Source organism: Sphaerodactylus townsendi, linkage group LG02, assembly GCF_021028975.2.
Source record: "Sphaerodactylus townsendi isolate TG3544 linkage group LG02, MPM_Stown_v2.3, whole genome shotgun sequence".
Lineage (NCBI taxonomy): Eukaryota > Metazoa > Chordata > Lepidosauria > Squamata > Sphaerodactylidae > Sphaerodactylus > Sphaerodactylus townsendi.
Window position 1 is genome coordinate 56,553,876 of NC_059426.1, and position 23,032 is coordinate 56,576,907.

The 23,032-nt window shown below is 41.5% G+C and overlaps 1 protein-coding gene across 1 annotated transcript in view; it reads left to right on the forward strand.

The window, feature by feature from the left end:
- The window catches only part of ITGB5 (integrin subunit beta 5), a 93,945-nt gene that overhangs the window by 51,157 nt on the left and 19,756 nt on the right, over positions 1 to 23,032 (forward strand). Inside the window, exons 9-10 of the mRNA XM_048483772.1 lie at positions 3,011 to 3,145; positions 5,486 to 5,915. Coding sequence (XP_048339729.1) covers positions 3,011 to 3,145; positions 5,486 to 5,915 — 565 coding nt within the window. The remainder of the gene's footprint in view (positions 1 to 3,010; positions 3,146 to 5,485; positions 5,916 to 23,032) is intronic.

Below are 23,032 nucleotides of genomic sequence, written 5' to 3' on the forward strand. Positions count from 1 at the left end.
GATCAGTGAAGTCTGTTCATTTGTATTGGGTGAGGGATGAATGAGGGATGGTGCATGAATAGGTGAAGATGGGAAATTGGTTTCCTATATTGCAGCACTGAGAAAGGTAGGACTAGGACAATTTATATTTTCACTTTGAACTTTTGTTTCACAAGAGAACTCAGAATAGTTCCAGATTTCTTCTCTGTCCTAAGATATTAGGTTTATCTTACTAAAACTGGGGAAGGTACCAGAGACTTAGTTGGAAACTATGCTGTGATTTGGGGCACAATGGTTTTTATTTTGAAATCTCTTTATTTGTTTTTTTTTAATCCTGTTCTCCCAGGAGATCAGAACAGAATACATGGTTTTCTCCTCCTCCATTTTATCCTCCCAACAGCCTTGTGAAGTAGGTTAGCTTGAGAGAAAGCAACCTGCCCAAGTTATCCAGTGATCATCATGGTTGAGTCAGGATTTCAACCTGAGTTTCTCAGTTCCTAGACTAAGGCTGTAACCTCTATATAACATTAGCTCTTATACTCTGGATAAATTTAAGTGACATAGGATCATATGGTAACATTACTATTAAATTAAAGCTAGAGGAATTTAAATAAGGGCATAAGAGAATGAGAGAATAAGAAATCTTACATTTTTACAGTAATACTCCTACTATCATAATAAAGGATCAGCTATTGTTTAGCCTTATGTCTTCTTTCATTGGAAAACTAGTTGGCTACTGCTTGCTTCCAGTGCTGTAGTGTCACGATGGAGAAGTACAAGAGGTTATGTGAGTAAATGTAGGTATTGAGTAGGTCCCAACCAATCAATATGAGGGCACAGCAGTTGGGTTAGTTTGTTCAATGTAACTTGGTGGAAGGAATTACAAAAAGAATATACAGATGGGTTTAAATCTTGCTGTTAGAACACAAGAATATAAGAAAGAGCCTGCTGGATCAGACCAGAGTCCATCTAGTCCAGCACTCTGTTACTCGCAGTGGCCCACCAGGTGCCTTTGGGAGCTCACAGGCAGGATGTGAAAGCAATGGCCTGCTGCTGCTCCCGAGCACCTGGTCTGCTAAGACATTTGCAATCTGAGATCAAGGAGGATCAAGATTGGTAGCCATAGATCGTCTTCCCCTCCATAAATCTGTCCAAGCCCCTTTTAAATCTATCCAGGCCATCACCACCTCCTGTGGCAGCATGTTCCAAACACCAATCGCGTGTTGCGTGAAGAATTCCTTTTATTAGTCCTAATTCTTCCCCCCAGCATTTTCATGTTCCACTTATAGTTGGATGATCTCATTTACTTCATAGATAATTATTATTCTGGCCAACTCTCTGATCTCAAATGATGCTGTTTTAGGGAGAATCTGGTTACTAGCTACTAGTTTCTTTTTCTAAAGTACATCATAGTGATTTAGATCCAACCTTCCTCCACTGAGCCTAACTCCATTGGAAGGATCAGCCACCGATTCAAAGAGAGTTCCTTTGGCTGGAAGGACACTTCAAACTTTGCTCCATGGAATGATAGGATCCTCCCCAATAATTTCCAAGGAGTAACCATGTTAGTCTGTTACATCAGAATTAAGCAGAAGTACAGATGCACTGTAAAGGCTAAGAAGATTTATTCCAACATAGGTTTGTGTGAAGCAGAGCCAACATTTCATCAGAGGCATATATTGGATACTAGCAGGATACCCGTGCTTCGCTACGCATACTTCATCACAGCCTCTCTATGAATTTTGGGGGTGACATTCAGCATACTTCTTTACAGCCTGTTTGTGAACTTTGGGGTGACATGCAGCATATTTCCTCACAGCCTGTCTGTGGACTGACGGATTGGTTTTCGCATATTTTGCAGCAGCTTCCTGTAGTTGTCTTTTTCTAATGCAATGTGTAAATCACTTTCTGCATTTAATTCCTCTTCTCCCTTTAGCGGTTTCAGTAGAAGGAACAGGTTCGTATGCGTTGAGGTGGGTGGTGTTAGAATGCAGTTGACGCACCATTGGATCAATCATGCTTGTTGTTTGGTGGGCATTAGCAGAACTTGTCGATGCGACAAATGGAGTTAGAGCTTCAAAGCGCCCTTCATTAAAATGTCCTGTGAAACGAAGCTATATATATAAATGTGAAATACCACTGACTGACTGACTGACTGACTGACTGACTGACTGACTGACGGACTGACTGACTGACTGACTGACTGACTCATCAAAACAACTCAAAAACCATTGAAAATACCATGTTGAAGGACATGAAACTTGTGGGTTTTAACTGTCACCCATAGAATGTTCGAGCAGATGGCCAGGTCGAGTGGAAGTGAATATTTTGGAAAATCCTTTCTTAGCAAGCACCTGAAGCACATAACAAACCAATGTGCCAGAATTCAACTTTGTATTTTTTGAGTTCTTTTGATGAGTCAGTCAGTGAGAGGTATTTCGCGTTTATATATATAGATGGACATACTTACCATACATCAGATGAAATGAGCTCTGTTTAATTTAGGTTCGACATGCTTTCCCACTACGATCTTTTCCTCTTTTCTTTTTGGCTAGAAGCTGACTAGGCACATGTCTGAATGAATTAAATCAATACTTTCTGAGAAGCTGATTCCCACAGTCATTTTCCTGCATAGTGTCATAGCTTCATTGTTGTGTTTAGTTTTCCAGAGACAGTTCCACTGCGAATGAATGTGCGAATCCCATCTAAATATTCTTTTCTCCCAATGGTTTGTTGCTCACCTCCTTTTCAAAGAGTCAAAACACTTGCACGAATGAGTGATCAGCTAATGTTTTCAGTTTGACAAAGTTTTGGCCTAGCTGGAGTTATGGCTTTTTGCCAAAACAGGTTTATAATGTGAAATAAGAATAGTTCTGTGTGATTTTACTGTTTCATGTAATTTTTACCTACTTATTAGCCCATATTTTATGCCCACAAAAATATCTTTCGGTACTAAATCATGGATAGAATCAAGAGAGGAAAGGTGAAGAGTATCTGACAGGACATTTTGTGTTTGTTTTTCCCCCTCTAGAGCATTCGTTCTAAAGTAGAACTAACTGTCTGGGACAGTCCTGAGGATCTTAACCTTGCTTTTACAGCCACTTGTCAGGATGGCTTATCGTACCCTGGTGTCAGGAAGTGTGGTGATCTTCAAATAGGAGACACGGTGAGTTTGCTCTGTCATCCTCGGGGTAAGATAAGCAATAATGTTTCAGGAGTAGAAGGTGTTGGTGTGGGCCATCAGGCTGCTTGAAGATGATATTTAAGGTAGTGCAATATAGTAAGTTTTTAAAAGTTGCTTCCTGTTGAAAGGATTGGAAGGTCTCAAACGAAAATGAAATTGTATCGGTGAATTTCCTTAGCAATTGCTTGGAAAACCATCATGTTATCCAAGTGTTGGGCTTCAAAGTGGAGCAGTATGCCTTGTTGTACTTCATTATATCTAGTAGAATATGTTGCTAGTTTTAATAACCTGATTCTTAATTATCTAATTCTCAATAAGCCATGTCTCTAAAACCCTTTTCCCTCTGTCACTTAGATGGTAAGAAACTATAGTGGTAAGAGATTTGAAGACATACACACATTCCTTTTTAGTTACTTAACTAGCCAGGATATTTATGTAACCTGGTGTTTTTTTAAAATTTTATTGAAGGAACACTACATATGTTTTTGGACAGAGCTGGAATAGTGGATTCCAGGTTTTGGAAGCCTGATTTATTTATGAGCAGGAAACTTTCTTTTCTTTTCGTTTTGTTTCCAGTGCTGTTTCTTCATTTGCCATTAAGATTGGTGCACACAAGGACTAAGAAACTAGATTTTGCACATGGTGGAATGTGACAGCAAATGTGTGCACCTTCCACACTGCATGTGAACCATGACCTACATGCACGATCATCTATGTGAGCTTGTCGTGATCATGCAAATGATACATCACCCCCCTGAAAGGAGGGGATAAATGGCATGAATCAAGCTCTACTGTCAAAGACTTCTTCAGCACAGTGTTTTGTTCTTAACAGGTTAATGGTTAAACTGTGCAAGAGAGCAGTGGTTTATACTGACAGCTGTCAACTTGTAAAATATAACAGCTGGTATTATGGTCCTGGTCTGCTTTGATTATATTCCAGGGGCTTTTCTAGAGTCCTTTCTGAACTGTTTTTCTCCGTGCTTTTCCTTCAGTTTTCTGTTGCATGGCTGGTACGTGGAGCTTCTCTGCCCATTTTCAGAAACAGGGAGGGTATTGCTGGTGTTTCTGTTAGACAAAACTTGCTGCTGAGTTACCATCTGCACGCTGCCATCTGGCATTCAGGAGCAGAATCGGCTGCATTCCAACAAAGTGGAGCATTTGCAGGAACTCTTTGAAAGAGGCAGGAGACTCTCTCCCCCTCTTTCCTTGTATTTCTCTATCTGAAAGAGGACTTCAGTGCCTGAAAAAGAGGCGTAATGGATAGACATGGGACAGTGCTGACACTTCGCATCTACGTTCTTGTTGCCCTTCAAATTTCCAAATAATTTCCTTCACCTTATTTTTGTCATTTAGAAGGATGGACCTACAAGCCTGTTCCCTCCTCCCTTATTTAAATTAGCAGTCATAGTTCATTCTTGGAAATGTTTACTCATGAAAGAGGAAGCACTGATTTGTAGTCCAAGCCACTGCCCCTCGCTTCACATGGAGAAAAATCTTTTGTACTGGGCTTAGTTTGTATCATTGCTGGATTTATCAACGTGACAATTAAAAATGCCGTGTGTTCCGATAGGGTTCTGTCTGATTGCTTATAGGAAGGAAATGTCACCCTACATTTCATTGCCTCCCTTCCCTATTCAAAGGGTCATATTATATTTTTCACATGAATTCAGTATGAACTTGACTGCATAGCAGAATCAGGAATGTGCTTTCCAAAAGAAGCCACTTTTGGGGACCAACATGTCCTAAAATACTAAGCATTTAACAACTTTGTGTAGACAGTCAGTTTTGGGGGGAAGAGAGCAATAGTGTGATAGTTGTGTAAATATAGTTGTAGAAAAGGGATACTTAATGCAGTAAAGGTAGCTTTGCAATGGAAGCAAAGTTTATTTCCGGAAGGAAGGAAGGGAGGGAGGGCTATGTTGAAATAGTAAAACATATCTTAAAGGGTAGGGGGGTATCTAATAAGAGTTTTATAGTTGAATACTTCACATGAAATGCTTGGGAATTCCTGCAAACAAATTCTTGTTTTTTCTTTTGGAAAAGAAGCCTCTGCGGGCCTGCCTCGCGATTTGGGCTGTGCATGTGTCTGTACACATTTCTGTGCTATGAAACATGTGGACATTCCATCTGAAATGCTAGGAATTTTGGCTTTGACTTAAAGCACGCATGTTTGGGATTTATTTATGAACAAATACTTTCCGTGAGCTGAATTCTTAGTGGCATGCAGTGATGGGCAAGTAATTCAGAAAATGGTTTGCTGCCTCTGCCTTCTCAGGCATCCCATCCCTTCTAACTTCCTTGCCTCTCACTATCTTTGTGCAGGTTTCCTTTGAAATATCAGTAGAAGCTCGGAGCTGCCCTGCCGAGAGTACCTCGCATACCTTCACGATCAAGCCAGACTGGTTTCGGGACACACTCGAAGTGACTGTCACCTACAATTGCACATGTGGATGTACAAAGCATATTGAGCCAAGCAGCAGCAAGTGCATGGGGAATGGCACTTACATGTGTGGATTATGTGACTGTGACCCAGGCCACGTGGGTGCCAAGTGTGAATGTGAGGAAGGAGAGACTGGGAACCTGTACCAGAATATGTGTCGTGAGGCTGAAGGGAAACGTGTCTGCAGTGGCCGAGGGGAATGTTCTTGCAACCACTGTGTCTGCTACGAGAGTGAGTTTGGGAAGATCTACGGGCCATTCTGTGAATGTGATGACTTCTCATGTGCAAGATATAAAGGTGTTCTCTGCTCAGGTAAGTGAGACTGTGTGATGTCAACCACCCTGAAGAGGCTTTGGGATTTTCTGTAATGTATTGTTGAAGGCTTCCACAGCCGGAATCACTAGGATGTTGTAGGTTTTCCAGGTTGTATGGCTGTGTTCCAGTAGTATTTTCTCCTAACGTTTTGCCTGCATCTGTGACTGACATCTTCAGAGGACCTGAATTGGAGTACAGACTTGAGATACTTATCTGCAGTTCAGATTCCCTTTTCCTGTGCAAATTCTAGCATAACATTTGATATTTCTTGGTTTCCAGTCTGTAGTTTACTGCTAGAATAGCAGCCTCCCTAATAATTATGTAATGAAGTAAAGTATGTTTGCTAAGGTGGTATTTTAAATTAAAGTATGTTTATTAAATCCCTAAATAGTGGGATGGGGATACTTTTCTGGTTAGTAGTGTGTGTGAATGGGATCTTGAGATTTTGGTGGACTGCAAAATGAGCACAAGTAGCCAGTGTGATGCATCAGCAAATAAGGCAAATGCGATTTTAGGGTGGATAAACAGATGCATAGTGTCTAGGTCGGACATGACACGTGATAGCACCACTTTGGTGCTGGTCAGATTCCATCTGGAGGATTGTGCCCAGTTCTGGAGCCTTTTTATAGGAAGAACATAGAAACTGAAGAGTGGGTTTAGATGAGAGCGATGAGGATGACCAGGGGTTTGGAAACTGACAGACCAATCCAGATTGGGCAGGTGGGTGGGGATGCCGCCACTCTGCCCTCCCCAAAGAGTTTCCCTACAGTGCAGGAAGTCCCCAAAAAACAAAAGAAACTGGCAGAAGCATTCCCCATAGGGCATGATGGGGAACTCCCCATAGGGGATAACAGAAAAACTTGGTATCTCCAAGGGTGCAGAGGGACTGGGTGGGCAGTGGAAGCTAAGGTTGACTTCACCCCTTGCTCCACCCCCAGAATTCCCTCGCCACATTGGTGCAGTTTTCTGCACCAGCAAGCCTAGGCATGGGTGGCAACTTCTGGGTTGGGCGCTGCAGAGTTGCATGGAGCCTGGTCACCAGGATAAGTCTCCTCACTGTCAGCGCATTTGCTCCTTGTGCTGGCAGGATGGACATCAAGTGCAGGACAGTGCAGGGCTGCGCCCGCTCCAGAGTTGGGTCCTCCCCGCCCCCCAGCCTCTAATTAGGCTGTAAGCCTTATGAAGAAAGGCTGAAGGAACTGGAAACATCCAGCCTAGAGAAAAGAAGGTTCGAGGGGGAATATGGCTACTATTTGAAGGGCTGTTATTTAGAAGTGGGTGGAGAGTGGCTTCTGTTGGTGGTGGTGGGTCGGACTCATAATAGTGGGCTTAAATAATGGATAGAGAGATATCTGTGAGATTTCAGTAAAAACATTTAAACAGTGAGGGCAGTTCATTGGTGAAATTGGTTTCCCGGGGATGTTGTGGGTTCTCCCTTCTTTGAGGTGATTAAGCAAGGTTGGACGATTATTTTGTAAGCAGTGCTTAGGCCATCGTGCATTGTGCGGGGGGTTAGACTGTGTGGCCTGTGTGGTCTTTAGCTCCCTTCCAACTTTTTTGATTCTATGAACTCAAAGTGCCGGTAGGCAACATACCACTGAGGGAAGGAAAGTGGAGATAAATAAAAAGGAAAAAATCTGACCTTTGCTGGTCTCCTGCAAGGAAGCTGCTAGCTAACAAGCATGTTCGTCTAAAATTTTGTCTATGTTAAATGAAGCTTCTCTAAATGCTACTTCTGATAAGACTTTTCCTTATTTTTTAATTCCATTTTTTTAAAAAAAGAACAGCCATTTTATTTCTTATGATTTTGTACTATTTACATATTTCAGTTGCTGTCCCATCTCCCTATTCTGCTTATTTCATTGGATGTGAGTAAGACAAGCAGCTGATCAAAAAATGCCTTTTATCCTTTGCCCATGAGCACCAGCTTGAGGTTCTGGCCGCCATTAAGACTGTTGCAGTCAAAATCGGAAGAACTGGAACTCTTTGAGGAGAATCCAGAGACTTTGCAAAGCTAATCAGCAACAGTAGAGTAGCTTAAAATTAGACAAATCAGGAAATTTGGCATCAAGGTATGTCTGCTGCATTCTGCAAAAAAGTTTCTGGATGTATAATTGTGGAATCTAATGATGAATGATGTTTTGATTGCAAATGTACAGGATTCTTTTACTGTGGGGCAAAAAAAAGACGAAAGTATGCTTTATAGCTTGCATACGATGACTTGGGCATCTGGAAGGTTTCCCAGGAGTGATTCAGTATAAGTTTAATCACAGTACAAGTCAGAATGGGTAACTGTGGTTTGTGGATGAAAGCAGCATTCCAGTGAAGAATTACTCCTAAACCACATGGAGGGGTGAGTCATGTCAGCATTATACATTTCATGCAGATAGAATAAGATTATTCTTCTGATACATAGACAAGCTTTAAGGTAAGCGGGGTGATAACAAAAGGATGTGGTTGTTCATATGTGAATAAATAACTCACCTTTCCTGGGGGAACTGTTCTTCAAAATCTTGCCACCTGTTGCTTCTGTTTGGCAGGAGTTGCAAATAATATTGTATAATGTAAAGTCGTATCTCCACAAAGAACAGCAATGAATTAATTATATCCTGTACTTCAGGTAATCCTGTACAGTTTATAAACATCAGTTAGAATGGGAAAGGAGGACAGAAGTATCCAAATTTTATACAACTTTTTTTGGTCCAGTTTGCTAATTAAGACAGAAATCTCTGAAATGGAGATCCTACTTGTCAGAATTAGACAGGCGTGAACAGCCATGTGTTTGACTTGCTTTGTGAGTATGGAGGGATCACCAGAGCAGAACATTATGATGAGCTGTTCTATCTCTGAACGGTCTGAACATGTCCCGAGTGGAAATACCAGCTACAACATTCTTAGAAATTCTCCCATCATGGACTGCCATTGTTTACCATTATGAACTGCTTAAGTAAGAACCCAATACGATTTTTGGTAACTGGTATCCTCCTGATTTTTCTGACAGCTTGAATTAAAATAGCTGCTAAACTGTCTGAATCTAGGGAGTAGTTTGTCCAAGTGTGTTCTTGCACAACTTCATGGGAGTCATAGTTCATCCCCATTCCCATGCATCAGTCTTAATTTTTTATTATAAAGATCATATATGGAACCCATACTGATTTCACCTGCAAAATCAGCTGCCTGTGAGACTAAAGACATTAAACTTATCTGCCAGAGGTACTCTGCAGCTACAAAGCTTCCTGAACAAATAAATCCAAACCTTGACTCATGTGGCAGTCAGGCGAAGTATGTTTACATGGAGAGCATGAATGCTGGGAAGTTCTCAGCATGCCTTCTCAGAACTGTCATGGCTCTTTGGGCTTAAAGTTTGCTTAGAGATCAGGATCTAAACAATCTATATCTATAAACGCGAAATACCACTGACTGACTGACTCACTCACTCAGTCAAAAGAACTCATCAAAAGAACTCAAAAAACTCCGAACCTACAATGTTGAAATTTGGCACACTGGTTCATTATGTGGTTTAGGTGCTCACTAAAAAAGGATTTTTCAAAATATTCAGTTTTACTCAAGTTATGACACATTTACTGTTGAACTCTGGCCATCTGCGTTACTGTTGAACTCTGGCCATCTGCACGAACATTCTACAGGTGACAGTTAAAAGTCTGCTTGCCAAGCTAAAGGATGCCAATCTAAAGGGGAGTACAAATGATTCGTTTCACAGGGAATTTTAATGAAGGGCACTGTAACGCTCTAGTCCCATGTGTCAAATTGACAAGTTCTGATAATGCCCACCAAACAACAAGCACAATTGAGCCAATGGTGGCCCAACTGGATTCTACCACCGACCTCCTCACTGCATACGAACCTGTTCCTTCTGTTGAAACGGCTAAAGGGAGGAGAGGGATTAAACGCAGAAAGTGATTTGCAGATTCGGTTAGAAAAAGACAACTACAGGAAGCTGCTGCAAAATATGCGAAAAACAACTCAGACGTTCATAAAGAGGCTGTGAAAAAGTATGCTGAATGTCACCCCGAAGTTCACAGACAGGCTGTGATGAGGTATGCTGAATATCACTCTGAAGTTAATAGAGAGGCTGTGATGAAGTATGCGTAGCGAAGCACGGGTGCCCTGCTAGTTAGCAATACATCAGAGGATCTTTGTGCACTGATGCCATATTGGCTCATTATGCATGGAATCTTCTCTGCACAGTGAGTTTGTAGTGGGCTCTCCTCACATTTCTCTGTTTGCAAGTGAGGAGGTACTCACTCCTGCCCTGAAGCTTTTCTGTAGAGAACTCTCTCAGGCCTGGTTCCCTTAACTTTGCCCTCAACTAATCTAACAGATCTCATTACAGATCTGAAGACTGCTGACTTAGCCCTTTAAACTGCACCTGTATTGATATTACTGTTCCAAAAAAATCCTGCCCCCAATGAAAAGGCAAAGCATTTCCCTGGACCACTAGCTGCTAAAGAAGGGACTGTCCTAGAGCCTTCTCCTGCCCCTCCCCTCCCACACTTCCTGCTGCTGATGCTGCTGGAGGATAGAGAGGTTTGTTATTTTTAAGCACTCTCAGTTAGTATTATGTTGATATCTGGATATATCAATATGAGAATTACAGGTATGTGTGTTTTGACTAAACCTAAGTGAGTGAGCTTCTTTTCTATGACTTGAAGCAGCCAGCAACATGGGGAGTGAGGGGAAAGCTACAGATGGCAGTGCGAGGGAGTCGGAAGGCTGGCCATGGGCAGAGGGAAGATGTCCAAAGCAAAGCTGTGCTCACTGACAAATATGTCCTGCTTTCAGTGAAGCAAATTGAAGTCATGCTTGATTTGGTCTTGCTTGCCCCAGAGAGGATGGAAAGCGAAAGTGGGACTTGAAAAAATATGTCTACACAAGAAATCTTACTGCAACAGACATTCGTCCCCATAGTGCAGCAGACACCTTGTGCATAATTGATCATTCTTTGTGGATTTAGGAGCTGAGGAGACATGTTGTTTGAAGAAGCTTCCCAGTATTCCTCTCTGCATTCTTTCTAGGTAAAAAAAAGGTGATAAGAAAGGGTTGTATCATGACCCCAGATAACGGACAAACTTCTTGGGCAGCCTATTAAAATATCCACTTTAATTGGAGGGGTAAAACTTTTACCTTTTTTCATTATATTTTTTGTGTGTCTGTATGTATGTATATCGGGGAAAGCAATGGCAAACTACCCCACAAAGAGGCTTGCCTACAAAATGACTGCTCGCAGTGGTACCCCAGAGTCGAACACAACTGAAGGGGAAACTTTACCTTTTTATGTACGTATATATTTGAAACTTGAGCTCTAAAAGCTCTAATATGTTTCCTTTTTATTTCTGAAAATAAAATATAATTTTCTCTCCAAAAAATTAAGATCAAGTAACCTGATCTTCCCCTTGACAGACCTGCATGCTCCAGAAATTATCTGATCATAATGCCACTAAAATGGCTTTATTCAGCATTGTGAGAAGCCCCATTTGTAAGCACTGCACCCACACTTGGGATGGATCAGACTCTTATTAAGCTCTGCATGAATCCCTAATCCTATATTAATTCATTTTAGTGCTGTATTTGGTTTTGCTTTTCTGAGTTGCTTTAGTTTATTAGAGGTACCCCACTTGTTAACAAGTATAAAAATGATCATAACATGTTGCGATCTCCTCTTCTACTCATGGTTGCAGAATGATAAACAGGCATTAGAAGTAATGGAAGTTATACTTTAAGACATGAAATACAGGACACTCAGCACAGTAGGAGAGTAATCTTGTCCAACTGTACTTGGAAGCAGGCTGAATTATCAGTGTAGGAGTTACCCTTTAATTTATGGATAGGGCTGCAAATATCTGCATGCTAACTGCTGAATATCAAGAAGGCAAAAGGGAATGACTGCTGGGGAATTACTCAACTTTAAGGTTGACAATGAGGAAATTGAAATTGTTCAAGACTTTCTAGTCCTTGGCTCCATCATCAAGCGAAAGGGAGACCGCAACCAACTAATCAGAGGGAGGTTGAGACTGGGAAGAGCAGCGATGAAGGAGCTAGAAAAGTTTCTCAAGTATAAGGATGTGTCCTCCAAAATTACTCATATTCTAATGGACCTTGCCACAATTGTTTACACCATATAATTTAGTTAAATAACATCTGCTGAGTAAATACTTTGATGGCATGAAATATTTAAATACGAACTGTTTCTGTCCCAAATTCTTATTAGGTGGTTGATGGCTTAAATCTATCCCCCATCTCTGGATGGATTTGCAAAATTCATAATCAGGTTTGATAGTAGATTTCTTACTTTCATCAGATATGGAGAAAACAAGCTGGTAGAGATTCACCTGACCATTAAAATACCTATTCTTCCCCTCAATATATATCTTTTTAATAGTGCTGTCACATCTTTATATACTTTTCCCTCAACATGGCTAGTTTTCACTAAACTCTCGAGATTTATGGACTCCTTGGACATATTTAAAAAGAAAGAGAGCCAAAACTTGAAGTTGGCCAGCCTGTTTTCATTTAAGTTCCACTTCTAGTGAGTTTAAGTTATTATGCCCAGCATGTTTTCTATTCATAGTTGCCCCTCAGGTTAGCATGGAAAAATGTGAGGTCAAGATTTAGGACTCTCAGATGTAATAAGGAATGACACGAACAGCAGGAAGTGGCGTCCTGTTGTTTGTTTTAGTCATAGTGGGATGAATTTTTGCTGAGTATATTCAATTTTAAGGATAATACTACGATTGGTCTTCCGGTACCTTTGTGCCTTTTCCCCTCGATGCACTCTGCTTGTGTCCTGAGTTCCTCAACCCTACTGCTTTTAGTGTAGTCAATTTGTCACCACTAGTGACAACAGGCCTACCTTCTCCTGCCGTTCTTCCCCACATGACCCCTTTCCCTTGATTTCCTTTGTAGAAGAGTCACGGGGTTGCCTCTCCTACTGTGAGCTGTCTGTTGCCTATTCTTGCAATAATGCAGCAGGATGTCACTAGCATAATGATAAACAGCCCTGCTGTTATGAAACCCCATGGATAAAGCAAGAACCAGAAGCTGCCAGGATATTTTCTACTTAACAGTGGCTTGACCAAGCATCATATTTCTCCATGACGCGAAACCAGAACAGATGAGGGAAGGCCTCTGGGTTTCTGGATTTTTCTGAAAGAATGAAATGATCCTGTATTTCATGACTGGGATTCAAGGTTTCTTTTATGAAGCAAAAGGGTGTTGTAAGAAATCTTTTACGTATGACAGCAAATAAAAACTCAGTAAGCTTTGTCTCTGAAGGATCACCATACTAAGTTTTATTCTTCGTTTATTCTCAATAAAGTAATCCATAAAGCGCAACATTTTTTTGGACTTACTCAGGCCAGGCCTGATACAGGCATTAAGCAAAATATAATAAGTAGATGCACACATTTCAAATTCAAAAGTTTAGAACTGATACACTTAGAAAGATTAGTAGTAAGTACTAATTAGTAAGGCCACTATCAATATCACTTCATTCCTCTGAAACCACTCATCAGAATAGTTTCACAACTTTGTCATGGTGGCTTTGTGCCCATGAAATAAATTTTGTCACTGCTTCTGTGGTCTTCATGTCAGGCCCCAAAAGAAAGTTTAACAGATAATCTATAGAATGGGCTGTATAGCAGAGTTAACATAATGACCCTTTGCTCTGCACTCATCTTGCAGGAAACCAAAAAAATGTGTAATGCACTCAACAACCTGCACTCTGTAGGGACATAACTTCTGTTCTCAGAGTATTCCTGTAAATCTAATAGTTAGCTGTGCTAAAGAGAGCACATTAAAATGGGCTAAAGAAAGCAGTCTGCAATAAGCAGAAACTGTAAAATGGGATAAAGATTTATTGTAGGGAAGGCAGAAATCCAGATTAGGTGAGCAGACTCTAAAGGTTATTTTTATTTAATATATATAAGGTTCCTTTTATTTAATATATTTTCATCTTACTGTCTCCATTTAAAAATGACAAAGACAGCTCTCAGCAAGATCATTAAAAGATACATAAATATAAATGAAAAAGATCAAGCATAAAAAGCACTAGAATAGAAAAGGCCTGAAGTCACCACTCAACTCCCATCTATGACTGTGATAGGGGTTAGTGAGAAGTTTATATCTAGATAGTTAGCGGATTGTTACTCCCATCAGCTTTCTGCTAGCATGGCCAATTGGCCATGCTGGGAAGGGCTGATGGGAATTGTAGTCCATAACATCTGGAGTGCCAAAGGTTCGCCACCGTGGGCATAGGGCATGTGTCTCCAGTAGATGATCTAAATTGACAGGCTCATGTGAGAGTTTAATGTAGAAATAAATTGGACAAAAGTAGACCAATAGAGAAGATGTAGCATCTGAAAGTCCAGAATCTTCCTCCTAATCTATTGCTATATTTTGGGCATCCTCCTTTGCTTCCCTGGCTTATAACAACTGTAAACTTGCCATTTAAACAATTATGCATGAATCAAGGTGACTGTGATATATTTCCAGAAATATTTGGATGTCTAGATGGTATTTGGTATTTTCTGCAATACTGGTAAATGGGTCCCAAAATGGATAATATTCAAAAGTAACTGGGAATATTGAAAACTGATCTTTTAAGGCTCCAAGGACTGTTTTTTCATGGCTTTTGCTGTGTCCCTCTACCAATATCATCTTGCCAGGTCTTGATATCACTTTGCCAGATTAGTTTGGCTTAGATTCTGTGCTTTGAAATTAGTTCCATGGGTATTGCAAATTGCAACTTTGTTTTCTTTGCTCAAGTTGATTTGCTTGAATTCTCTGGTTGCATGTTGACTTAGATTCTCCAATTTAGCATGAAATATGTTCCTCATTAAAATGGTTTGGCTGGAAGATTATCTGGTTTGACATTGATGTGGATTCCCTGATTTGACATTCATTGCATTGGGCATTCCACATTTTCCCACGCTGCTGCTGGAATCCCGTAATTCTGTACTGGTTCTTTGGGTTTGTTGCTTTGGGAGGCTTTTAGCCTGTGGTTGCTTAGCATGCTCTTAAATATTTGATTTCTGTTTGCCCCCAAGAAAAACAATGGAGGATGGCTGGAAGCACCTTGTTCAGGGCTCATAGGTCATGAGGTCCAATTCACTTGAAACTGAGGGGGGGTTAGTAGACAAGCACCATCAGCTCTGTTGCAAGTCTGGTGCTATTCGCTTAAAAAACAGCCCCTCCAGTCACCCGGAAACATTCCCCATAGGGAATAGCAGAGCCAAATAATATTGTAATCCTGAATGGGGAAAACAGATCCAAGTATCAAACCACTATTTGAGACCTGAATAACCAGTTATATGAATATTTTTAGCTCCCTGATATCTGGATCTGAAAAGAATATTTTTCCTGAGGTACTGATTGAACTATACAGGTCCCTTTATAAAGCAGAAGAAACTTCTGGTAATATTAATAAAACAGATCCTTCTTCCAGGATGAGACAGAAGCAGGCCAAAGGGTGATTGTTGGCTTTCTTGCTTCTCTGATCCTTTCTTGATCCATGATTGTGCAACACGGCAACTGGAGAACATGTTTTCTGATAAAGTTTAAAATTGCCTCATAACAGGCCACTCATTTCCTGTTGTGCAATGGCTTCCATATTCTGGAGATAAGAAGAATTTTAAGGAACCATACATGTAGGCATACTTTCCTAAGGGTGACAGATTCCAAAGTAATATCTATGTGTGTTCATTTTAAAAGCACAACAAAATAAGCAGCATAACAAAATGTTGTTTGTTCATACATTTACAAAAAAAAATTATCCCACCTTTCTGATCTCACAAGATCTTCAAAGTGGATAACAATTTTAAACAGGCATGATAAAATCATACTTAAAACCTTTAAAATCAAACCATCCCCCAAACCCATTAAAACAATGTTATATGAGAGAGAATGAGAATGGATGTGAATGCACCAGAAAGACGTCTGTGAATTACCATGAGACGCGGTTGCTGCTCAGGGTGGGAGGGAAGGCGAAACCAGCAGATGCCGCCCAGAGAAGGGTGGAAGGTGAAAGGCAACCATGTTTGGAAAGGGCTAACGTCACCAGAAGAAAGGAGGGGCGAACCGAGACTTTTCTTCTTTTCCCACTGATTTCCCAATCTTGTACAAACTTTACATTCTCATGGACTAATACCCGTATGTGTGCATGCGCGTGCGCACTATATTGTTGTGCAAGAGAACAACCCTAAGCAGCTGTACTTAGAATTCTACTCTATTGTATTCCCAGAAAATGATCCTTGCTGGTGATCCCTGCTCCCAGATATGTCCAAGTAGCCTCAATCAGGGCCAGGATTTTTTCAGCCCTGCCCCCAATCTGGTGGGAGGCTCTGCCCAATGAGATCAGGGCCCTGCAAGATCTTACACAATTCTGCAGGTCCTAAAAGGTGAAGCTGTTTCACCAGGCATATGGTTGAGGCAGCAATAATACCACCTGGCCTCCCCCTCCCTTCCCCCCTCTCTCACTTTCCTCTTCCTCTTTCTTCCCCTTTCTCTTTCCTTATCTCCTTCCCACTTTTCCTCCTCTATTTTGCCTTTGCCCCCTCGTTTTCTGCTTATCTGTCCTTTGTTGTAACACACCCCTATAGGACTTTACTTGGATCAAATAGGTTGATTGGCTTGTGTAACACACCCACTCCCTGAGGGATGACAGAGGCCCCCAAAAGGGAGTGAAGCGTGATCCTGAGGTTGAATATTTGTGTAACTGACTTTGTTGGCCTAAGGCACTCCCCTCAACTCACACACACACACAGGCCTTTTAGAAAATTCTGTCCGGGCAAACTAATGTATAGTTTTTAAATGCTGCCACCATAAACTGAAGCAAATGGAATGCATAGAGAGGCTCTTGAAAGTTTAAAACACAAAACTTAATTTTTATTTAACAAACTTCTCTTCTCAGGATGATGGTTCAGAGAGGCACATAAGCATTAGTTTAGGCAGATATGGCTTAGATGTTACAGAACAGTTTCAGTAGATTTGGTGCAGTTAGTGCTTGCATGGGAGATCACAAAGTAAGTTCAGGGTCTCTACAGAGAGGCAGACAGTGGGGAACAACCCATGTTTGTCTCTTGCTTTGAAAACCCTCTGGGGTCACCAAAGCTGACTACTACTTGAGGGCACTTTCCACAACCACGCAGCTATATGAGTATGTCATGTTCAAATCATGTAAACATGGTGAAAATGAGTTGGTAATAATGTAAAACATGCATTTAGATAGCTCGGTGGATTCAGATCACACCAGAAAAATAGCACTTAACTTTTTATGAGGTTATTTTTATAACTGCCTGAAGGGGAACTTTTTATATTTTTTTTCTGCACTGTTTTAATATGTGACCAAATAGGAAAAAATGTCAAAACATTAGTTATTTGAAACTTCCTGTCTGCATAAAAGGAGAAGATGGAATAAACATGCTAAGAATGCCTCTGTCAGCAGCATATGTGGCAGTTTGAAGGTTCACAAGTGGAGAAAGGATACACTTCTGCTTAGGGTGGAGTTGTGAGGCACAACTGCTCCATTACTTTCAATCATTTCTTAGTACTTGCTAAGAGCAGAATACTGAACTGAGCAACACATTTTTATTGATCTGGGTAGGGATTTTGGTGATTCCGTTTGCTTTTCCAGCAGACAGGTGGCAGCTGCAGGGAACATTTTCCCAAATGCCCTAGGACCCAATTCAGATTGGGACCATAGTGTGGGGAGAGGAGTGGCCTTTGCCTTCCTCCATGACATTTTCCTGAGCTGAAAAAGTCCCATGTTGTTTTGTGTAGATACTTTGTACACTTTCTTGAGAGGACTGAACAGGGCTTTAGCTACATCACAGACACTGAACTACATCACAGACACTGAACAGACACCTTTTTGTACAGATGCTTTTACTCAGTTCTTCCCAGAATATTCTGTTCGGAAGATGAGAGGAAGACTGCCAGAATGCAAAGGTGGGAAAGGCAGAAAAAAGGGCATTTAGGCTTAGTCCTGAGCTTCAGCTGTTTTGGTGCAGAATACCTTGTCCACCTATCCTCTCTCTTGTCCCTAAGCATAAAGCAGCATTAAATGCTACTTTGAGGGCTAGAATCATATAAGACATGAGAAAGCATGTTCTTGATGTCTTCAGACTTCTGCAGTAATCCATCATTCTGTTCCATGGAATAGTATAAACTCATAGGTTAGTTACATTTCTATGATAAGCAGCTTTTTGATGTTGTACTTCCTAGGATTATTAGGACAACTTCAGCTCGCTCACAGGCCTTCTCAGTGTTGGCTGTTGTGTTATGGAATGGCAGCCTTTAGGGAAGGCTTGTAAAGTGGACTCAGGACTGTTTGTGGATGATTGACAGGCAGTGTTTTTATTGGAAAAGTATTGTTCCTTTTCCTTTGTCTTTAACTAGTTTGTGATTCAATGTGTTTTTATAGTCTGTTGGCTTGGGCCCCCTTTACAGGGGGAGGTCAATCACAAATATTTTAGTTAATACATTAGCACCCATGAAGATTCACATGTTATGCTCTTGCGTGTTATTAGTATTGTAGAACACCTGGAAGTTGTCTTTTTCCCATCAGTCCTGGAATTTAACTCTGACTTCTCCTGTCCTGTTCTTTTTAACCTACCACGGAAAATGTATCTGTCATCCCTTCAGCGATTTCCTTTGCCATAGCAGCTCTTCCTACCCTATGAGAAACATCTGGCAGAGCTAGTGCTGTCTTGTCCCGAATTCTCTGCATATCAGTTGAGTTGCGGTGCATCATGCCTGGTTATTTGTCGCCTTTAGGAATACAGGCTGAGACTAATGGATCTTCTTTGACTCATGGAAAGAACTCCTAGTGGCTTTATTTTCCCAAGAGAACACTGTCTTCCTGTTGTTGTTGTTGTATCCTCATTGTAAAGCCAGTAGTCTATAGAATTTCCAAAGCTCAAACTTTTACTTCTGTCCTATGTTGAGTCTAGACACATTTAAATTTTTTGGTTTGATTTGTTGCATAATTTAAATCCCACAAAACATGGCTTCAAAGTATCCTTAGAGCAATTTACTAATATTTTATGTATATGTATAAAGAAATAGTAAAATCCATCCAAAACACATCAAACATCAAAGTATCATCTTGTATTGAACCTTGTAACAAAAGAACAGCGAAACATAACAATCTGTTGTGGTGAATCAAAAACTAGTTCATTAGTTTATTCTCCAAAAGCCTACTGAAATGGGAATTTTCATTACCCTTCTAAAGATGTAAAAGCGGAATAGCACAGCACATTTTTTTTGGTGGAAGGAATTCCATAAAGAAGGTGCTACATATAGAGAGAGTCCTTGTTTCTCGTCCCTTTCAATCTCACCCCAAAGCAGGGCTCCCTCAGATCTTAATTCACAAGGGATGGAGGAGCCTGAACTTGTATGGAAAAAGTCATTTCCTGATGTATTCTTCATGAAGGCCTTTTTGGGCTTTTAAAGTAATTGGTCTCCTGCATTTTCAAAAAATCAAAGGTTTTGAACAATGTTCAGTGGCATCCCAATATAATATACACAGTTTCTGAGAGCAAACATTAATTTTATGTAGACTAACCAAAATAACTCAAAATTCTTTGTCCTGGTAAATATTTGTCAAATGTGTTCAGGGTGGGGAAAAAGTAGGGGGAGAAAGATGTTTCAGGCTCTAATCTTATTTATTTATTTATTTATTTATTTACTCTACTCTCACTCTACTTCTACTACTTCTACTTTCTACTTATACTCTTACTTACATTCTAATTTTTACTTCACTCTACTCTCTACTTCCTACTTGGTAATTTCCTACTCTCTCATTACTTACTTATTTATTCGACTTCTATGCCGCCCACTCCTGGAGGGCTCTGGGCGGTGTACAACAACTGATATAATCTAAAATAACAAGAAGAGTACATTCAATAAATACATACAATATAATAATATTAGGGCTCTAAATTTCACATTAAAACTATTTAAAACAGTGCACAAAACATCGCGTCCAGCAATCTAAAAGTCCCTCTGAGGAGGGAATGAAAAGGCCCAAGATGTAAAAGGCCCAAGATGATAAAAAGGGAAGGAGGGGGCGCTATCAGCAGCCGGCTTCTCCAAAGGCCCGGTGGAACAGCTCGGTCTTACAGGCCCTGCGGAACTCTCCAAGGTCCCGCAGGGCCCAGACAGTTGGAGGAAGAGCGTTCCACCAGGCAGGGGCCAGAATCTTAAGACACCTTGTAAGCATACTGTGTAGGATGCCAGGGTTGCATAGTGAAAACGTTGCTGGGTAGAACTGGAGTAAAGGTCATTGCAGTCACGGACCCCCACTCCCGAACAAAAAGGGGTCGAAAAGCAAATCTCCAACTAGTACCCAGGAGCAAAGCTTTGAGTGCCACCAGACACATCCCGGACTTTTGCGATCTGTTTTTGCATCCATCCCTCGCCTTGAACTTGGTGGCTCCCCATTTCAGCCTTGCAAGGGGGGTTGTCTGGCTTCCCCTGAAGGGTAACAATGACCAGCAGGCATCTCTCTTGCCTACCTTCTCGTCCTTTCTTTTCTACACCCCCCTTTCTCCCTGCTGTTTCTTTTCCTGGCTCTTCCTATACACAGTCCACCTTCTCTCGTCCAGACCCACTGGCTGGCAAGGCAGGGTTGGGGTGTCCAAACTCCGAGGAAGACCCTGCACCTTTGAAGAAAAAAAATTAAAACCCAGGCTGCGTGCGCATAGTGCACACCCCTCCGTTGCCTAATTGGATGGAGGGCTCCATGTCACCAGCAACGGCGGGAAACATGAACCCTGAGTCATCCCCCGGGCTTCCCCACTCCCCCGCGCGCACCCCGCGCTCAGCATGGGGTTTTTGAAAAAGTGCTCAACCAAACAGGAACTGAAATAACGCACGCAAAGGAGGAAGGAGAGCTGCAGAATTGGGGTCGCTGTGTTGCTGCTGCTGAGGTAGTGGGGAATGCAGCAGGCCCTCGGATTATTTGCCGCAAGTGCCCCGCAACTAAAGGTGAGTGGGGAAACGGCCTATGTTGCTGATTATCCAGTCATGAAAAATGTCCTCAATCTGTAGCTATCTGTTATCCTTGAACTGCAACATTCCAACACAGCACTCTAAACACAATTATTTCCCTGAGAGATGCCCTGGTGTTGGCCCAAGACTCATGTTATCTGCAGTCCAAGGTCTTTTGGCTGTCCAATTTGAGTCTCGGAATTCCCCAAGGCGCTCAGTAGCCTGACTGCCAGAGGATGTTAATCTAGCTTTCCCTACTTGACTCTCCAGGGCTCCTCATACCCACAGCCATAAGCCTCAACCCAGATTTGCAATAACCAAAGCTCCCAGGATTCCCTTCCCAATGAATATTTCCTTGATGAGAGAGAACTAGCAAGCCATTTCCTGAACCATGAATCCATCTCCTGGTTTTTGTCTGGGTATTTTATTTTATTTAAAATGTTTCCACCCAAATCAGGGTCTGCAAAGTTGAAAACATTTCAAAATTGAAACATTTAAACAATTAAAATACAGTTAATCCAGTTGGGGAAAAAAAAGTTGAAACATTTAAGCAATTAAAATACCATTAATCCAGTTGGGAAAAAAAGTTGAAACATTTAAGCAATTAAGAAAAAAGCTGAAACATGTAAGCAATTAAAATACAGTTAATCCAGTCTCATCCAGTTCTACAACTTCACAGAAAGGGCCCATCATGCTTTTTAAAATTTTTATTAGAGAGAGAACCTCCTCATGGGAAAATGTGAACAATTAGCAAAGCACTGCTTGATCTAATTGTAACAGCTTCATCTGTGAAGCTCAGATGTGGAGTATAAAGACTGGCAGGTGTCCCTGAAAACAAATTGTAGAAAATGCAGCATGGATGTTGGCTGTGCCAAATCTCTTAATTTGTACTGTGCTCTTGACACTACAGTGAAAAGGCAGAGAAGTGTGGGGAAGAAGCGAAAGGGGAGTTGGCACTCTGCCCTGTTCATTTAGCAAGGATTCTTCTTTGGAAGGGGGCAAGATAATGTCCTGCCAAACGCTTGAGTGACAGCAAGCCATGACAATGTATACCCAATTTGTGCTTCTAATTTGGGGGGAGGGGCGGTGTAGAGACAGTCGACTGGTTTTCATGAGCGTAGAGAAGTTGCATGACTGTCTCTGTCCCATATTTCTAACCTCCTTGCGAGTTGTCAAAAGCAGGCTTGTTTCTAGTCTTCAACAAGCTTTTACCTGCATTGCATTCCTAATGTTAGACTCATGAAACATCTCTGTGGAAACAGAGGGATTTTATTGCCGTAATTATTACCTTGTTGGTATTTGGTTGGACCCAGCAATCCATCAGAACAAAGAAAATTGAGCTTTGCTGCATTGTGTGTTTGATCCAGGCTGTTTTCACACAGTGATTATTCCTTGCATGGAAAGTAGGAACAAAAGGGGAGTGCCCACACAACACAGTCCTGGAACCTTCCCCTTCTGTTACCACCACAGCAATGGGAGGGAGCTAAACTCTGCAGGGACAGAGAAAGTGAGGGACTGGGCAGCTGTTATGTCTGCGCCATTCTTGCCTGCTCCTGAACTACGTTCAAGGCAAGGGTGCTTTATTATGCTCTTGTGCATAGCAGCTGTGGCGTAGTGGTTAAGGGCAGGTGCATTCTACTCTGTAAGAACTGGGTTTGATTCCCTGTTCTGCCACTTGAGCTGTGGAGTCTTATCTGGGGAATTCAGATTAGCCTGTGCACTCCCACACACGCCCGCTGGGTGACCTTCAGCTAGTCACAGCTTTTCAGAGCTCTCTCAGCCCCACCCACCTCACAGGGTGTTTGTTGTGAGGGGGAAAGGGAAAGGAGTTTGTAAGCCCCTTTGAGTCTCCTACAGGAGAGAAAGGGGGGATATAAATCCAAACTCTTCTTCTTGTTGTTGTTTGGAAGCAACCCCAGTGTGAGCAAAGTGTTTTGCATAGTACCAAAAGCATTAATTTATTGCCTAGCTCACTCATTTGCACTCACAGCAGGACTGTTGTAACCTTGCACAAATACCATGTTTGTTAGCAGTGTTCAAGCGCATGATGTGTGCAGGCATGAAAAAAAATTGCCATCTCCAGCTCTCTCCTTTCAGAGCCCCCT